General features: G+C 46.1%; 2 protein-coding genes across 10 annotated transcripts in view; both read right to left on the bottom strand.

The window, feature by feature from the left end:
• The window catches only part of LOC116967057 (transportin-3-like), a 53,966-nt gene extending 47,162 nt beyond the window's left edge, over positions 1-6,804 (bottom strand). Inside the window, exons 1-3 of one of the 5 annotated variants that reach the window (XR_004410127.1) lie at positions 6,705-6,772; positions 3,569-3,659; positions 908-1,032 (exon numbers count right to left, since the gene is read on the bottom strand). Coding sequence is in view for 3 of the 5 variants with exons in the window: in XM_033013521.1 (XP_032869412.1) it covers positions 908-1,032; positions 3,476-3,503 (153 nt within the window). In the remaining 2 variants the exon portion in view is untranslated. Of the gene's footprint in view, positions 1-907; positions 1,033-3,475; positions 3,660-6,704 lie in introns of all 5 variants that reach the window. The other 4 variants (XM_033013521.1, XM_033013523.1, XR_004410128.1 and 1 more) reach the window with 4 other exon arrangements.
• A 6,893-nt stretch (positions 6,805-13,697) lies between these two features.
• LOC116967098 (carnitine O-palmitoyltransferase 1, liver isoform-like) overlaps positions 13,698-19,951 on the bottom strand; it is a 61,508-nt gene continuing 55,254 nt past the window's right edge. For all 5 annotated transcript variants that reach the window (XM_033013594.1, XM_033013591.1, XM_033013595.1 and 2 more), the window contains exons 18-19: positions 17,818-17,910; positions 13,698-16,574 (exon numbers count right to left, since the gene is read on the bottom strand). In XM_033013594.1, the coding sequence (XP_032869485.1) occupies positions 16,491-16,574; positions 17,818-17,910 (177 nt within the window). In that variant the 3' untranslated portion in view covers positions 13,698-16,490. The remainder of the gene's footprint in view (positions 16,575-17,817; positions 17,911-19,951) is intronic.

Here is a 19,951-nt window from a genome sequence, read left to right as displayed (position 1 = left end):
ACAGTTTTGATAGCACAGCTAACTTTGCAGCGGCAAGCTGACAAAGATCACATTCCTGACTAACAAGGGCACCTCTTCGATAAACTCCAGGTTTCTCCCAGAATTTATTTAATGAATTGGGTTAATTTACTATCTAAAGAGTCAACATCTCCGGAGTTACTCGTGTTGTGTGTCTATTTTTGCTTTAAACCGGCATCTGCAGTTCCTTCCTACACAATTGACACAACCAACTCTGGGAGTGGACAGGAGGCTGAAATTCAACAGTTGGCACAGGAATGGCACGGGAGTTCTCCTTTTCATTCCAATTATTTTATCAATTTTCAATTAAAAAAGAGGAAATGCAACGCAGTCACAAAAGAAAATTACATCCAAATTTAGAAAATAAATCACTTGAATTATACACATACTGGTTTTTGCATTCAACCTTAAGCTCAGTAAGTGCCCTATGGTCACACCTGCAGCTAGAAAGCGATTTCTTATAGACAATACTGATCTGATCTCACCATTTGCTCACTCTTCATAACGTTTGATCTTTTTGTTGGTTAAAGCAAGTTATAGACCGTTTCAACAATCTGCAGTAAGAGAATTGTGCACTTTGGCCAAACTCTGTGTACAGAGTTAGTTTAAACTTGAATACTTTATTTTACAATCATCCACAGTTTGTACCCTCCTGATTTTTTCCAACTGACAGTGAAAGTAATTGCTCACACCATAAGCCATTGAAAATTTATTATAGCACCTTCAATTTGCTCGATTAATATCACCGGGGGAATAAAATACAACAGCATACTATGTAGAGTGATTTGTGTGGGTGGTTATGTTTGTGTGGATTAGTGTGGGTCCATTGCTTGTCTCTTGCCACAGACAGACCACCTTGCACATGTCCATTGTAGACTGAAGAACTCACCGACTTCTGGAATTCGCCCAGCCAGGCTGAAGCTCTCTCTTTACCCTGCGGCTCTGGGTGATGGTACAAAGCTTGGACAGCTTGATAGACCGAATCTAAACTGACCTCGCCCTCCATTCTGCGATCTGGAAGCCAAAGCCAACAAAAGGATAAATTACTACACAACTTTGCAACCCGAAAGCTGTTCTCCATCAGGCACGTCGTGTCCCACTGTGCAGTATGCTCTGCCCTGCCCTTGTCTGCACCGATATTGTTTGTGAATCAGAGCAGCAGAATCTTGCAGGGGATTGATTCAGCCGTGGCTCGTCATCAACTGCTACTCAATGAACCAGACCAACAGCTACTTCATTAGGAGTACTCAAGGATCCACATTAGCAGGACACACCTACCAGGGTCTCAAGAGCCACATATAAAACGTAACTAATACTCCCGTAAACGATCTATAAAGTTCGTATAAGCAGTGGATGTTCAGTTTTAAACTTTTGTTCCCATTAGGAAACAGGATTTCACGTCTTTTTCGACCTTCAGTGTGGAGCTGTGGACTGCTCGGTTGTAATAATGTAGTCTTTCTGCTGATTGGAGAGCATGCAACAAAAACCTTTTCATTGTACCTCAGTACACGTGACAAACTAAACAATAAATTTAATCAAGACATCTCAAAATTTTTTTTTTTAAACAGCAGAAGAGTAGTATCTGGAATCCACAGCTTAGATTCCAGGAGTCAGTGTGAGTGCACGCATGTTGGTGAATCAGCCAGGCATGTCTTGCGTCATAACCTAACCACGTGATCACACCTCTGCATGGAAGCAGTGGTGCCTCGCAAGGATTTACCCAGGGGCGTGCAGCAAAGCTCCACGTACATACAGACACCCACGTCTGCGCAGGATGGCACTCTGCCACAGAAGCTGGGGCCCACGTGTCAACAGCTAGTGAGCTGTAAAGGCTCAGATACCCCTGTAGTGAGCAATGGAGATTTCTTTGGACGAGGAGGTGACGGCAGGCACAGGGAGAGGAAACATTCCGTGACCCGTGTCACAGGCCAGTCCTGCCGCCAGATATTATACCTGGTACGCGAGGAACATCCAGCACTGGCTGCAGAGCCAAAGAGAAGTGACTGAGTCAGTGGTTTTAGTGATACAGCACGGAAACAGGCCCGTCACCCCACCGAGTCCATGTCGACCAGCAAGGCCTGCACACTAACACTATCCTACACACACTACCAATTCACAATTTTACCAAGCCAATTAGCCGACAAATCTGTACGTCTTTGGAGTGTGGGAGGAAACTGGAGCACTCGGCGAAAACCCACGCAGGTCACGGGGAGAACGTGCAAACTGCATACGTAGTGAGGATCGAACCCGGATCTCTGGCGATGTGAGGCAGCTACACTACCGCTGTGCCACCGTGCCGCCCTTTGGTTGATGATATTATCAAGACCATTGTTTAAACTAGTCTCATAATTCAGCAGCATTGTTGAAATGACAACATTAAAAGGTTGCTAATGACATAGACAAAGCTATTGACATGGTCACAATGCCAAGGCACAGTCATCAGAACTGTTTTCCAAAATCATTGGACCATGTGCTCACGAGATGCCAAGCACAACTTTGTTTTAGTCTTCTCACCCGCAAAGGAGTTCCAGGTGCCTTCACAACTTGAACCAGCTAATGTGGCTCTTGCCTGGAAAGGCTGCAGTCCCAAACATACTCCACAATACCTGGGAAATGTAATGGCAGGAGGGCAGCACCAACATGCGTGGGAAAGCTGCAGTGAATTCTGCTGACTACAATCACTCCACCACTGATGCCTTCTGACGCCCATCCTCTAGGAGGCCAGAGCCCTGAAATTGCTAGAACTAAATAATTCTGTAATAACAAACGAGTCAAGTAATGACCACAAAACAAATGGATTTTTGACAAAGTGCCCTGATGCAAAACGTCATTTGTCCATCTTCAAGGATGCTGCCTGACCCAGAGTTACTTCAGCAATGTAAACCAGGACCACCAGTTACTTGTTTATTCTTTCTGATTTTGTACAAACTTGTCAACTAATATCCTTTGGGAAGGAAAATAAAAGAAAATGCTCGAGAAAAACAGCGAGTCAGACAGCATCTCTGGAGAAAAGGGATGGGCGACGTTTCGGGATGGAATCCTTCTTCAGACCAGCATCTGCAGTTCCTGGTGTCTACAAGCCTGAAGAGGGGTTCCGACTCAAAATGTCACCTATCCTTTTTCTCCAGAAATGCTGCCTGACCGGCTGTTACTCCAGCAGTTTGTGTCTAGTATCTCTTGAGAACATGGGTAGGCGACGTTTTGATTCAAGATTCTGATTGAAGAAGGGTCCCGACCCGAAACATCACATCCATGTTCTCCAGAGATGCTGCCTGATCTGCTGAGTTACTCCAGCTCGCTCTCTTTTTTTTGTAAGCCAGCACCTGTAGTTCCTAGTGCCTACAATCCGAGAGCAATCCCACATTTGTTCTCCCAACACTCCCATCAACTCTTCCCAGAGTTTCCCAATCACCACAGACTAGTGGCAATTTAGAGACTAATTTATCTACCAACTCACATGACTCAGAGGTATAGGAGGAAACCATCGTGCTCAGGGGGAACCCATGCAGTCATAGGCAGTACGTGCAAACTCCGTACAGTTGGCACTCACTTAGTTCCAAACCCTGGTCTCCAGTGCCATGAGGCAGCGGTTCTCATATCCAAGTCAGCGCCACACCTCCTCCATTGAGATCACATCATTCCTGTAACGTGACAGCATGTATGCAGTATTGAAGCTGTGGCACAATTAGCAGAACCTCCTGCTTTTATCTTCCTTGCACCAACGTTTAGTTTTTAGTTTTAGAGATACAGGACCTTCGGCCCACCGAATCCGCACCGATCAGCGACCCCTGCACACTAACACTACCCGACACTAGGGACACTTTTTACACCTATACCAAGCCAATTAACCTACAAGCCGGTATGTCTTTGGAGTGTGGGAGGAAACCGAAGATCTCGGAGAAAACCCATGCGGTCACGGGGAGAGGGTACTAAACACCGTACAGACAGCACCTGTAGTCGGGATAAAACCCGGGTCACTGGCACTGAAATCGCTGTAAGGCAGCAACTCTACACTGCACCACCATGCCGCCCTTTGTCCTTTTAGTCTCCCTGTGACCGAGCCACCCTAATAATGGAAAGCATCCCAAAGGAATGGGATTTTAGCTAGCATTCTGATATTTTGTGAATTATCTACAAGTAGATAATTCATAGAAAGCATAACTCAACCAAGGAGCACCACTGGATTTGCACACAGAAGTTAACAGGAGGGAGTTGCAGGAGAGAGGAGTCTGGAGAATAAAAAGAGCACTCTTGTTGGACTTGTGTGGTGGTGACGAACAGCACAAGCATTAGCTGCGGAAACTTACTGCTCCAGCTCACAGGAGGATCGTGGAGGCTCACTCGTTGAGTATATTCAAGCAGAGAATGATAGAGATATTAAAGGAATCGAGGAACACAAGGCTTGTGTATTGCTTGCATCCTGATCATTCCTTCCCTCTGATATTGTGATGAAGACCATTCAGACCATCGAGTCTGCTCTGCCATTAGATCGTGGCCGATCGATTTTTCCCTCAACCCCATTCGCCGGCCTTCTTACCCCGTGTAACCTTTGATACCAGTGCTAATCAAGAACCTGTTAACCTTTGCTTTAAAATACTCAATGACTTGGCCTTCATCGCTGTCTGTGGTGATGAATTCCACAGATTCACCACCCTCTGGCAAAATAAATTATTCCCCAATTGGGATTATAATGAAAGCAGTCGTCCATTCAATAAGACAAAGCACATACTGCCAGGCTCAAGTTGAGAGGTCACATTACCGGGACTTATGACATGCACCTGCATTCCAGAGACAATAGAATTCACTGCATCTGGGCCCTTCATTGGAACAGGGCTGTGGGATTGGTGACACAAGCAATTGCAGATGCTGGAATCCTGAGCTAATGACAGAAAGTGCCAAAGGAGTATCAGTGGGGGGGAGGGGGCGGGGAGCGATGGATAGAGTGTATAAATGTCAAACGTTTTTTCCCGACAGGCAGCACTTGGCCAATTCACTAATGTGGAGATATCCGGCTTATTATTTGGGCTCTCAGAGGGACAGGCAACATCTCTGGAGAGAAGGAATGAGTGACATTTTGGGTCGAGAACCGCGGAGTACTCCAGCTTTTTATGTCTATCTTCGGTTTAAACCAGCATCTGCAGTTCCTTCATGTACATATTATATGGGCTCTGTAGGCCTTGGGACTGGCCTATTTCCACCCTGCCTAGCCTCATCAGACAAGGCATCAAGCTCCCCGAATTGGCAGCACCGATATCGATGCTACACAACCTTCTTGGTTCAGAGAGACAAAAGAGACTACTGATGCTGGAAGATTGAGCAGCAATCAAAGAAAGCGCTGGAGGAACTAGACAGATCATCCAGCAAGTGTGGAGGGAATGATAGAGACAAAATACTGGAGCAACTCAGTGGGTCAAGCAGAAGATCTGATGAAGGTTCTCCACCAGAAACGTCACCTATTCCTTTTCTCCAGAGATGCTGCCAGACCCGTTGAGTTACTCCAGCATTTTATGTCTATCGTCGTAAATCAGAATCTGCAGTTCCTTCTTAAACATCCGTGGAGGGAATGGGCGGGGGACAACCCTTCTTCAGATTGATTGTTGGGCTGAAGAAGGTTCCCGACGGAAATGTTGTCACGACCTGAAACATTCCCCCCACATATGCTGCTTGACCCAGTAAACTCCTCCAGCACCTTCTGTTTTTTAGCTCCGGACCCCAACATCTGCACAGACACAAAGTGTTGGAGTAACTCCGCGGGATAGGCAGCATCTCCAGAGAGAAGGAAAGGGTGACGCTTCGGGTCGAGACCTTTCTTCAGACCTGAAACGACACCCATTCCATCTCTCCAGAGATGCTGCCTGTCCCACTGAGTCACTCCAGCATTTTGCATATATCTTTGGTGTAAACCTGCATCTGCAGTTCCTTGTGCCTCCAACCCCACAGGCCCGTGGTGGTTAAAGGCCCCAGACTTGAACAATCTCCATTTGAGCCCCTCTCCACAGATGCTGCCCCGATCCCAGGAGTTCCCTCCAGCACTCTGTGTTTAGCTCAGGATTCCAGCACCTGTAGTTCCTTCTATCTCCAACCCCACGGCCCCATTCTGATGGAAGACTTGAACCCTCTCTTAACATTAATGTGTTAATGTTTTAATGTGTCATTCCTAACTGTCACTGTATATCATGTTGTCACCTGCAGGCCGAGCACCAAGGCAAATTCCTTGTATGTGAATACTTGCCCAATAAACATATTCATTCATTCATTCATCTGCTCCTCCCTCCAACCCCACTGGGCACCTCGAGCACGCAGAGTCACAGAGTGAAGATGCAGCGTGGAAACACAGGCCCTTCGGCCCAACTTGCCCAGACTGACCTCCCGGGCGTGTTTTAAAGCTCAGGGTTACTTCCAGCATCTGCAGCCCCTGCATGTAAACGGTGGGCGGGAAGGCCGCACGATCCCCGGGCACCTCGCCGGCTCCAGGGGCTGAGAGGGGTGGAGATACTCGCGCTGTTCCAGAAGGTTCCACCGGGCCGGGAGAAGCCCCGCGTTTTATTCGCGCCCGCGTGCCCGGCTCCCTCCCTCCCTTCCTCCCTTCCTCCCTTCCTCCCTTCCTTCCTTCCTCCCTTCCTCCCTCCCTCCCTCCCTCCCTCCCTCCCTCCATCCCTCCATCCCTCCATCCCTCCACTCCTCACCCTCCATCCGTGCCTTCGTGCCGCCGCTGCGCTCCTCCACCGCCACCGGCGCCGCCTGATGACCCTCCACCTCCCCGCCTCCCCAAGTCCCGCCCCCTCCGTCTCTCGCCGATTGGCCCATTGACGCGCGCCGCTCGCACCTCATTGGACGAGGCCTCCGTCAGTCAACCGCGGGGGCGGTGCCGAGCAGTCCCGCTCGCACCTCATTGGACGAGGCCGCCGCCAGTCAATCGCGGGGGCGGTGCCGAGCAGTCCCGCTCGCACCTCATTGGACGAGGCCGCCGTCAGTCAATCGCGATGGGGGGGGCGGGGCGGCGCCGAGCAGTCCAGCTCGCTGATTGGCCCGCCACGCGCGGCTCTCCCAGACCATTGGCCCGTTCACGTGTCAATTATCCGCGCAACTGGGCTGATTGGCCAAACCACCGGCGGCAGACACGTAAAGGGGGCGGTGCTTGCGTGTGCCGTTGCCTGATTGGACACCTGCGCCCCGGCCCGCCGCCCCCTTCCCCTCGCTATTGGACCACACGGACGTCTGTCAACCTTGTCGCCGCTTCCGCCTTGCATGAAGCCGATTGTCCGTCCACACCTCGCGCATGCGCAGCCCGCTATTGCTTCAGGCTCACGGGCTCACCCTGGCGGCGGGCGTGGGAAGCGCTGGTTCACATCAAAGATCGCTCCGCTATAAGATCTTTGGTCCACATGTCCCAACCATTTGGTGTCATGACCGGCAGAGGAAATGTGACCTACACGGAACATGCCAAACGCAAGACAGTGGCAGCAATGTATGCACTGAAACGCCAGGGGCGCACCGTTTGTATGGGTTTGGGGGCTAAAAAAAAATAATATCAACAATGGAACAATGTTTAAGAACTGCAGTTGCTGGAAATATTTTTCCAGCAATGGATCAATGTCGTTTTCGCTTTACTGTGTTCACAATGTTCACTATCTTCGGTATAAATCTAGTATCTTGGGTATAAATCACCCTGCAGTTCCCTCCCAAACAACATTCACTTGCTGCAGCTCAACAGGCCCGTAAATATGAAATAACACATATAATCCACTTTGGTGGCAAAAACAGGAAAGTAGATTATTATCTGAATGGTGGCCGATTAGGAAAGGGGGAGATGCAACGAGACCTGGGTGTCATGGTACACCAGTCATTAAAAGTAGACATGCAGGGGCAGCAGGCAGTGAAGAAGGCGAATGGTATGTTAGCATTCATAGCAAAAGGATTTGAGTATAGGAGCAGGGAGGTTCTACTGCAGTTGTACAGGGTCTTGGTGAGACCACACCTGGAGTATTGCGTACAGTTTTGGTCTCCTAATTTGAGGAAAGACATTCTTGCCATAGAGGGAGTACAGAGAAGGTTCACCAGACTGATTCCTGGGATGTCAGGACTTTCATATGAAGAAAGACTGGATAGACTCGGTTTGTACTCGCTAGAATTTAGAAGATTGAGGGGGGATCTTATAGAAACGTACAAAATTCTTAAGGGGTTGGACAGGCTAGATGCAGGAAGATTGTTCCCGATGTTGGGGAAGTCCAGAACAAGGGGTCACAGTTTAAGGATAAAGGGGAAATCTTTTAGGACCGAGATGAGGAAAACTTTTTTCACACAGAGAGTGGTGAATCTGTGGAATTCTCTCCCGCAGAAGGTAGTTGAGGCCAGTTCATTGGCTATATTTAAGAGGGAGTTAGATGTGGCCCTTGTGGCTAAAGGGATCAGGGGGTATAGAGAGAAGGCAGGTACAGGATACTGAGTTGGATGATCAGCCATGATCATATTGAATGGCGGTGCAGGCTCGAAGGGCCGAATGGCCTACTCCTGCACCTATTTTCTATGTTTCTATAATAATATATAATAAACAATGCAATAAATAAATAACCCCTCTATTAGTGCAAATTGAGTATGTGTGCATGTGTATATATACACAGGTACACAAAAATGCTGGAGAAACTCAGCGGGTGCAGCAACATCTATGGAGCGAAGGAAATAGGCAACGTTTCGGGACGAAACGTTGCCTATTTCCTTCGCTCCACAGATGCTGCTGCACCCGCTGAGTTTCTCCAGCATTTTTGTGTACCTTCGATTTTCCAGCATCTGCAGTTCCTTCTTTAACACTTTGTATATATACACACACTGAACTATTTTTTTTCTCCCGTTATGTACTATGTTTATACTATCGGGCTGCAACAACTTAGAATTTCATTGTCCTATCAGGGACATATGACAATAAAACACTCTTGACTCTTGAAAATCCCCAGTGTTCTAAGTGCATCCAAAGACAGTCTGTACACACAAAGAACTGCAGATGGTGATTCCATAGTTCATAGCTTAGTTAGTGTGGTACAGTGTAATGATTGTTGGGAAACTTTTCACTGTACCTCAGTACACGTGACAATAATAAACTAACCTCAAGTACTTTGGTTTTTGCACCATGGTCTAGTTTACTGTGAATATTTGATAACCATTGTATATTTATTTTTGTTGTCATGTCTAATGCATCCGTTGAGCTGCAACAAGCAAGAATGTTGTTGTTCCAGTTAGTACCTGGTGCATATGATGAATAAACATTTGAGGTACATGCATAGGGGAGGTGCAACGAGACCTGGGGGTCCTTGTACATCAGTCACTGAAAGTAAGCATGCAGGTACAGCAGGCAGTGATGAAAGCAAATGGCATGTTGGCCTTCATCGCAAGACGATTTGAGTATAGGAGCAAAAAGGTACTACTGCAGTTGTACAGGGCCCTGGTGAGACCACACCTGGAGTATTGTGTGCAGTTTTGGTCTCCTGATCTGAGGAAGGACATTCTTGCTATTGAGGGAGTGCAGCGTAGGTTCACCAGGTTAGTTCCCGGGATGGCGGGACTGACATTTGATGAAAGAATGGATCGACTAGGCTTATATTCACTGGAATTTAGAAGGATGAGAGGGTATCCTATAGAAACATACAAGATTCTTAAGGGATTGCACAGGCTACATGCAGGAAAAATGTTCCTGATGTTGGGAGAGTCCAGAACCAAGGGTCACAGTTTAAGAATAAAGGGGTGGGCATTTAGGGCTGAGATGAGGAAATTTTTTTACACCTGGAGAGTTGTGAATATGGAATTCTCTGCAAAGATGAAAGCAGGAACGGGGCACTGATTCTGGATGATCAGCCATGATCATATTGAATGGCGATGCTGTCTCGAAGGGCCGAATGGCCTACTCCTGCACCTATTTTCTATGTTTCAATGTTTCATAGCAAAGGATTAGGGGGATATGGGTGAAATTCAGGCAACTGGGACATGCTTGGACTGACAGGTTGGTTGGAATGGACAATTTGGTCCGAAGACTTTTCCACGCTGAATAACTATGACTATCAGGCACAGATTGACATCCAGGGAAAATAAAAGTCCAGAACACAGATATTTTCAGGCAATTGACATTTTACTTCTGAGTGTCCCCTTACTGATTGCATTGATACCTGCATTGACATTTATAAACATAAAACAAATATCAAAAGATCAAAAGTAATTTTTTTTTTTAAAAAGCAAATAAACAAAGCTTAACAAAGACAAAATAATTCCAATGACATTCAAAACGAGCACCAAAAGGAGAGAGATACCCTGTTCCTACCGAACACATGGGTAACGTTAAGCAATATTGTGTGGCCATTGTGGTTTTGTGCTATTGCAGCTCAGGAAAGACTGGCTGTGATTTACTGCCGGTGGGTGCACTGTTGCTCCCTCTGCATCATCTCCAAGATGTTCGGCTTGAAATACACCTGGAGTTTCAGCTCTTCCCCTAGTGTTGCTCTTGCCAATTTCAATTCCTAACATCACATGTGGGAGCTGCAAACGGGATTAGTGCACGTGACAACAAACATACACTTTGCAGAGGAGCAGATCAAGTCAAAGCAGAGGAAGATTCAAATCGAAGATTCACTTCACTGTCTAGAAATTTACAATGTTGAAGGCAGAATTTATGTATTACACATTGGATTTATAATCCCTATTTTTTTAATGTTTGTTCTGGTGCAATAGATACAACAATCTGATGCAAAAGTCAACAGCTACAGCCTCTGAACTGGGACTTTGAGCTCAACAGTTTTAAAAGCTTGGGTCAGTTAAAGGGGGATTATGCCCGGTTTTCAAGTATAAACAGCTGCAAACACAGGCCACTGGATTTTTATGATTTTTATTAAAGTTAGGGCAAGTGGTTTCCTCTCACTTGCCTAATGTCAAATAAATTGTAAGCCTTTGGCTGTAGTAACAGGCCTCTGGAATAAAATTCACCTTGATTCTCTCCCTCATCTCATTCTCTTCACCCCTCCCCCACATCAGGACCTGGTATTGAGAGACAGATCTGCCATTGTCCTATGGAAATGGCTTTACCAAGGAGCCGACCTAATATTGTGTCACTCTTAGGAGCAGACTCCCAATGGCCATTTCATCAGCTGAGCTTTAATATTACTTGCTGAAACAGGACAATAATGGGCAAAGAGGGGTTTCCATAGTCGAGCCTGACTTTCATGAGGGCACATGCGATTTCCAGTGGCAATCACTGGTAATCCTAAACTGAAGATAGACACAAAAATGCTGGAGTAACTCAGCAGGTCAGGCAGCATCTCTGGAGAAAAGGAGCAGGGTGACATTTCGGGTCGAGATCCTTCTTCAGACTGAAGAAAGGTCTCGACCTGAAAGGTGACCCTGTTCCTTTTCTCCAGAGATGCTGCCTGATCCGCTGAGTTCCTCCAGGTTTTTGTGTCTATCTTTGGTTTGAACCAGCATCTGCAGTTTCTTCCCTACACGTAATCCTAAATCATCAGGTTAGGCTTCTAGCACAGGGAGTGTCCACCCTGTGGCTAAAATCAGCTTCCATCAACTCACAGACTCAGGACTCTGGGAGTGGTATCCCCAGGCTGTACATGTCAAATTCCACAATCTTAATTAGCTGAGGAATAGAAAGGGGGTTTATGTTTTTAAAAACCTGTATGATTGTGTAGCAGCTTTTGGTAATATAAACTGTTTAAAGTTAACAATGGAGGTATAGTGTTCAGTCTGCTTCAACAGGTGCGGTCAGAAGGGCTCCTGAAACAGGCACAGGCCCAGCAAATGGGAGACTGGGGTCGTGGCTCCGAGCTTAGCATTGTCCTAGCTACGTCTCCCTCCTTTGGGTGGAGTTTGTGATTGTCCATACAACTCTCCATGGTATATCGGGTTCACAGTAGAAACACATGCCGCCGTTGACCAAGAAGCACCAGAGTGCAAGTCTTTCCAACAGGGAGGATGGCTGAGCAGAGGCTGGCGGAGGTATTGTGCTATGCAAGCAGACACTGTGGGTTCTCCGCACACACGCAACTGCCGTGCCGCCAGGCTGCACGCTGCGTACCTGTGGTTGCCCACAGAGGAAGAGACACACTTTGGTGACATGGGCAGACATCCAGCTTAAATTAAGTTAGGTGCTCCCCAAAAGTTGCAAATGGTGAAGGTCTATAGCCGTTAATGACAAAAATTGTAAGGTAGAAAATACCCGTAGCAAGGAGGCCGAGAAGAGGGGCTGAAGTATCTCAACACTTCGAACCAACAATGTGGTCTTTTGGTTGCAACACTCTTTGGCAGCACGACAGAACTCCTCTGCAATTTGATCAAACCTGTTCTCAGCAGTTCCCTACACTAGCTCAATGTTTCACCCACAAGTTTAAATTACGCTAGGAATGGGCAGAACAAACACACAGAAGACATGAGGTGGTTTTGTTGCAATCAAAGCTGAGCGAATTACTATAATACTGCACTTATCTCACAAGTGCAGTCCCAGTCTCATTCCTGTTCACACTCTTAACAAAACCTGTGTGATGTGCAGTAATTCAGAGCAAAGCTTGGAATCAGCCTACTCTTTGGTTCCCAGATCACAGGCATTATACACAAGATGATTAAATGGCTTAAAGTGAAAAATAAACCCGCCGTGCCAAATATTCTCCCGTAACTTTACCTCTCTTTGGTCATGTCAGAACATTGATCAGCATTTAAAAGTGGAAAATGCCATAATAAATTCCCTCTTGCACCCAGGTTAATCATTTGTAATGAGTCAGAGCTCTTCTTATTGCCAAGTTCCCAACTATCTACAAGGGGCTGGAGATCCTGCATGGAGAATCGCCTCCTGACTGTTGTCGGTTTCCCTGGTGTCTGCAGAAGCCAGGTGTGTGGTGGAATATTCCCCTGCAGCCTGAGGCTTCAATAACACGCAGGAAGCTCACTCTATCCAAGGCAAAGGCCTTGCTTGATAGGCACCCCATTCACCACTGTAAACTCGCACTTGCTCCCGCACCAATGCATGCATGGTGTCCGCTGTACGCAGCATCAACAAAGCAATCTAGTAACTACCCATGGCTTGCTCCCTTATGGGTAGCCCTGCATGAGTGCCGTCGTCACACGGGCTACAGCAGTTCAAGGCGGCGGTTCACAGCCATCTCAAGGGAAGTTCAGGGTGGACAAGTAAATATGGCTTTGGTAGTCACCCTGCTCTCCACACAGTAATTAAAACGCAATCTTCCTACTCTCAAAACCTGCTGATGCTGGGCGCACAATATGAAGATAAATACCCCTTAACACTCGTCCTTTCACAGCTGGGTAGGGGCTGGCAAAGCTTTCACTAATCTTGGTGGCTTGGCCTTAAACAACTGCGACAACAAGGGAACGTTGACCAGCTCATTGCCTGAGCGGTGCTGGAGGCACAGGTGGGTAGGAGGGGGGGGGGGGGGGGGGTAGGGGAGGGAGATTAATTATTTTCCTGAATAAAGCAAGTAAGAATTCCACAAACTCGACAGTAAGAGGGAAACTCAAAAAAATGTGCATCCTCCTAAAGGCACAATGAAAACAAGTGGAGAAAAGAATCCTTATTGAAACTAATCTCACACATTTATTCTGCCTATTGAGTGTCACAGGGAGGATCCCTTTCATTCCTTCTGGGAAACAGGATCCCAGCTCTGCTTTTGGTCAATTATAGAGGATTTTTTTTTTTTTTGCAAATATCACAATAAGTTATTATAAATGCGATTGTCATTTAATTATAATTAAAATCACCTTTTAATTCCACACGTATTGAGCTATCTTGTGTATTTAAGGCCTTGTGGATGCGGTTTCCTATTTGGTGTTGCTCACCTGCCAGACAGACCCAGCCCAGTGTCTCACAGGAATGCCCTTTGCAGAATTACTCATGTAGTGAAACATTTACAAAAACAGTACAAATCGCATGGTGTTACAGCCACAGCCTCAAACGCCTGGTTAGCCAGTCATTCACGTCTGTTTAACACATGCTCCGTCCTTCCACGCAGGCAAGATTAAGCTGGGGTCAACAAAGAGCTAGGTTGGAATTTTTTCCAACCTTCCAAGAAATTGGGGTAAATAATATCTACCTTAAATGGGAAACAAAATGGTTAAGTGCTTTTGTAAAACATGTATTTACAATTTGGGTCAACATAAAGGAAATCTACCCAAACATATTTAGTTTGTTGCTACATTGGGACTTCACCGGGACCTCCCACCCAGCCAAACTATTGATTTGCCTCAACTGTTCCCTCCTATCCCTTTCAGAACTCCCACCTCCTGCCCCACACCAGAGCTCCAGTGAACTTGACTTCAATTGCATCTCGACTTGGATCAGTCCAATGCAATGAATGCCCCCCCCCCCCCCCCAGATTGTGTGGAAAGTGAGAGCCGTCCATATGGGGAGAAGGAATGCTGGCTAACCAGAGGTCCCGCTTAATGCAAACATGTCAGTTATATATATAGTTTTAAAAACAACTTGCATTTAAGGCACCAGCTTCAATAGACAGGGCTTGAATTTAACAGCTTATAAAAACACAGACTTGCGGAAAATAATGGCACAGAATGTTTTTATCAAAACCCATAATAATACAGAATATTCAAAATAAAAACAGCAATGCCCAGGAGGCCAAATAGAGCCTCATATTTAATGGTAGGGTTGACACAGGAACAACACACCACAGGTTGGTTCTCTTTCAACTCCCCCTGGGATTGATGCACCATTCTGGCTCCTAACAGTGTAGTTATATTCAGAGCTGGGCTCGATCACTGTCTAACCATTAAGCTGGCGATCAGCTGTGTGCTTTTGGCAAGTAAATGGATTCTTCACCTCATACTGAACCCTTACATAATTTAGGTTTTTAAACAAAGACTTTCAGAGGTCAGTATGGCTGAATCTAAACTAGCTTAAGGAATGTCCAAGCAAGCACTCTTTTCTTTCGCCTGTGATGGCACAGATTCAGTGCATTGAACGGACACAAAGATGAATAGAAGACATGCATGCATTCAGCAGATGGGACTTTTGAGTATAAAGGTTGGAAGGCAATATTGCAGCTGTATAAGACTATAGCTTAAGCACATTTGTGTGTGTGCAGGCCTGGTTGTTGCTTTACAGGAGGGATGTGGAAGCTGTCGGAAAAGGTGCAGGGGAGGTTCACCAGGATATTTGCTGCATGGTTTAGGAAGTATTAGCTACAAGAAGAGGTTGGACAAATTGGAATTGTTTTCTCTGGAACGTCGATAGCTGGGGGATGTCCTGATGGAAGTTTATAAAATTATGAGAGGCACAGATGAGGAAGGTTGTCAGAGCCCTTTTCCTGGGGTGGAAATATCAAATACTAGAGGACATAGGTTTAAGGTGAAGGGGGATTTGCGAGGTGATTGTGTTTTATTTTACACACATGGAGATTAGTAGGTGGCTGGGGGGGGGAGATGTATTGCGTGGGGAGATGGTGGAACGTTTACGAGGCATTTTAATGCTCTCCCAGCTCCCAAGGTAGGGAATCGAAAGGCACAGACCACCCCTCTACCCCTGGCCTTAGAAGGTGATGGGGCATTAAAATGCCTCAGCTGTGCAAGAAGATTGGATTAGTTAGGTTGGCATCATGGCCAATGCAGACATGGTGGGTCCCAAAGGCTTGTTCCTCTGCTTCCTGTTATTCTTCCCTGTTCCATCAATATCCATGAGCAGTTATTTCAAAGTATAAAAGGGATCAAACTGCTCAGAGGTCCACAATTAAATTAAAAAAAAAAAAATCTGCCACTACTTATAAAATTGAATTGCAATACCACCTCACATACCATCAGAGGGTCGGGGTGCTCTGCGCCCATGCTTGAAAAAGTCTGATCAACCAGGTACAAATGGGACCCTATTCCCTCAATAATGATTCAAGGAGGATAAAGTGGCCACGTTCTTCAGACCCAAGAGCCATCTAAACAGAAATCTGCAGCCCACTCTTGCCTATGTTATTTGCCCAGTCAATCTCATTCATTTTTTGATTGTCCCAGATACTGGTGTCCATTCAATCCCGAGGGCAAGTGATGGAAATTCCCTGCAGTGCTGCCATAAATCCCAATGTTAATGACAGATGGGCATGCAGTCAAACTAGCACAAACTCTGCAGATTAACACAGAATGTGTGGACGGGTAAATATGTAATAAGCCTGTCTCTTTCACCCGGGGTTAAAAACACATTAAAATAAAGAAATGTAGTTATTAAGTTCAAGCCCTGCCTCTTACACAAACCAGAATTCCAACGCAAGTCCCTTTCCTTTGCATTGTTGTTGCCTTTTGTTCTTTTAATTTAAAAATTAGCCCCCATGACACAACGAATAAATAAAGGTGACACAAAAAAAAAACAGTGCATACGCACGCCAAGCCCTTTGGAAGACGGACGCTCAAATAACTTTGGATGCGCAAGATTCTCATTGTTGTGTTTTTCTTCCTTTTGCTGTGTCAGGCTGGTGGCATTACTACATTTAGGCCTTTTTCCCATCCAAATTGAAGAGTGTGATGATGTCTAACATTGCTTGGGAGATGTTTTCGCCAAAGCGATGAGCGTCCTTTTAGAAAGTAAGAAGAAAAGATTTAAACAGTGTCATTACAGGACTGAATGCCATCGTTTATACCTTTCCCCAAGTTTAATTCAGTTATTTCACTCACCGAGGACGTGATTTTTTTTCCTGCACCCATGTGACGATAAGGTCATTAAATAAAATTAAAGCATGCATGATTTGGAGTAACGCAGTGATGAGCATCTGGGATAAACGGGTTATTTGGTGATTTTTATTCATAAATTCCTCAGCTTTTCAGTGATATTAAATGCAAGGCGCTCTGCAAAAGGCAGAAGAGGTCAGAAAACTAGAGGAAAGAATTGATTGCTGCTTTCCTAGCTGCGTAGAAGATAGCACATCGAATAAACTCTGAACATCCGGCATCCAACTGTTGGGATAACTTGATCTTCTCACTCATTAGCTTAGAGTGCAAGCTGAGGCCTTGGAGTCCAGACGTTGTCAGAGTTTGGACTGTGGGCGGGGGTTCGGAACAGGTTGGGTTTTCAACTAGAGCTGGAGTCCAGAATATTTGTATACTTCCTGCTCCCTGGTTAACTGGAAAATGTATTTTTAGTTTAGAGATACAGCGCGGAAACAGGCCCTTCGACCCACCAGGTCCGCGCAGACCAATGATCCCCGCACATTAACACTATCCTACACACACTAGGGACAATTTTTACATTTACTAAGCCAATTAACCTACAAACCTGTACGTCTTTGGAGTGTGGGAGGAAACCAAAGATCTTGGAGAAAACCCACGTTGGTCACGGGGAGAACGTACAAACTCCGTACAGACAGCACCCGTAGTCGGGATCGAACCTGGGTCTCCGGCGCTGCAAGGGCTGTAAGGCAGCGACTCTACCGCTGCGCCACCGTGACCGCCACGGTATTATACTACCGTGCAACGTAAATAAAAAAGCTGAAATGTTGATATATTTCTGGAGTAACAAGCAATAATCCCGATCTAATAATCCAACACCCTAGTCCCAGATGACTGGAATGTTACTGTAATTAGGTTTGCACTGCCAATAAGAGATTATATCCTTGCTCTGTCATGCTGAGGACAATACAGTGAAGACGAGTGACCCTAAAGAGGCATAATAACAAGAAATAAATGAACAAAACCTCACGTACATACAAGTTGTACAAATAATGCATCCCTTTAACACGCTGTAACAAAAAAAGACTATTAACCCTTCGTCCTGAACCAGTAAGTTCAGGGAAAGGCAAGGAATGAGTGTCGCAACTTTACCGTTAAGGGGCTGGAGACTTTGCAGGAGATGTGGAAGTTGATAAGGTGGTCTCCAACGATGATGTAAGAAACACCATAACCATCATCGGCAACCTGAAAAGAGACAGCGTTTCAGTTGCAAGGTTACTGGCCCAGACACACGTTCTAGTGCGCGGATTCTTAAATAATTCATGGGTGAACCTACACCTCCCCCTCAATGCCTCCATCCTTGATCAACCTACGCCCTACAGTGGCTTGGAGGTTGCTGGCAACATGTTGTCTGTTGCTACGCAGGCACAAGGGTGAACATCCCTCTCCACCTCCTCAATGCTACCTTTGCTGCCACTAATAATAATAATAATAATACATTTTATTTATGGGCGCCTTTCAAGAGTCTCAAGGACACCTTACAAAAATTTAGCAAGTAGAGGAAAATCATGTAGGCGGAATGAAATAAATAGTAGAGACATGACTAGTACACAAAGTAAAGACAGAATTCAATTCAAAACACAATATGAGGCAATTCAAGCACAGATGAAAAGGGAGGGGGACGTGGGGCTAAGGATAGGCAGAGATGAAGAGATGGGTCTTGAGGCGGGACTGGAAGATGGTGAGGGACACGGAATTGTGGATCAGTTGGGGGAGAGAGTTCCAGAGCCTGGGAGCTGCCCTGGAGAAGGCTCTGTCCCCAAAACTGCGGAGGTTGGATTTGTGGATGGAGAGGAGACCGGCTGATGTGGATCTGAGGGACCGTGAGGGTTGGTAGGGGGAGAGGTCAATGAGATATGGGGGGGGGGGGGCAGATGGTGGAGGGCTTTGTAGGTGAGGACCAGGATTTTGTAGGTGATCCGGTGGGAGATGGGAAGCCAGTGAAGTTGTTTGAGGACTGGAGTGATGTGATGCCAGGATTTGGTGTGGGTGATGAGTCGGGCGGCTGCATTCTGGACCAGTTGGAGTCGGTTGATGTAGGTGGAGCTGATGCCAAGGAGAAGTGAGTTGCAGTAGTCCAGTCGGGAGGAGATGAAGGCATGGATGAGTTTTTCAGCAGCGGGAGGTGTGAGAGAGGGTCTGATTTTGGCGATGTTGCGGAGGTGAAAGAAGGAGGTTTTAATGACATGGCGGATGTGAGGCTCAAGGGAGAGGGTGGAATCAAAGCTCAAGGTTGCGGGCCTGGGGAGATGGGGAGACAGTGGTGCCGTCGATGGTGAGAGTGGGGTTATTGATTTTGCCACTGTACTGTACTGTGACTGCCATGGCTCTTGAACTTGTGCAGCAATATCATGGTAGTATGGGGCGGCATGGTGGTGCAGCGGCAGAGACCCAGGATCAATCCAGACGATGGGTGATGTCTGTACAGAATTTGTACATTCTCCCTGTGACCGCATGAGTTTTTTTTCCCTGTGTGTTCCTCCCACACTCGAAAGACATGCAGGTTTGCAGGTTAATTAACTTCAGTAAAAAAATGGAAAATTGTCCTTAGGATAATGCTTGTGCATGGGGTGATCTCAGATCAACATGGGCTTGATGGGCCGAAGAGCTTGCTTCCACGCTTCCATCTTTGCATCTCTTAAGTCTAAAACTGTGTGTTCTGCATCGATCCCATCAACACCATTGATGTCTGATCCATTAACAGTGTCGTTAAGTCATAAGGGATCGTAGAATTAGGCCATTCGGCCCATCAAGTCCACCCCGCCATTCAATCATGGCTGATCTATCTCTCCCTCCTAACCCCATTCTCCTGCCTTCTCCCCATAACCATAAGTGGTGTGCAAACTGCCACAGCACCACTTTTTATGTATTTTTGCCCAATCTCCCAAATATTTTCAGAATTATGGATTGACGTGAGCATAACACAATGACAGCAGCAAATGTTCTGCACACACAAAAGAATGAAATCCTACTTCTAGTCTTTCACTCTAATCGAGAGGAATTAAATATTCATCCTTGCACCAGCCAGATTGCAATTTACTCTTTTTTGTTTGTTATGAAAGCTATGGTTGTTTCCAAATAACTTTCAAATGAAGTCATACATATTTGGATATAATCTCATGCTGTTTAAAAGTTGAAGACAAGACTTGGAATCAAATATTTTTGGCTGTGGAAATGTTATGCTCCTAGTCTTTTAAGTCACTTCCTGAAATAGTTACGGTTATGG

This window comes from Amblyraja radiata, chromosome 38, assembly GCF_010909765.2.
Source record: "Amblyraja radiata isolate CabotCenter1 chromosome 38, sAmbRad1.1.pri, whole genome shotgun sequence".
NCBI lineage: Eukaryota > Metazoa > Chordata > Chondrichthyes > Rajiformes > Rajidae > Amblyraja > Amblyraja radiata.
This window is presented reverse-complemented; position numbering and strand designations above follow the sequence as displayed.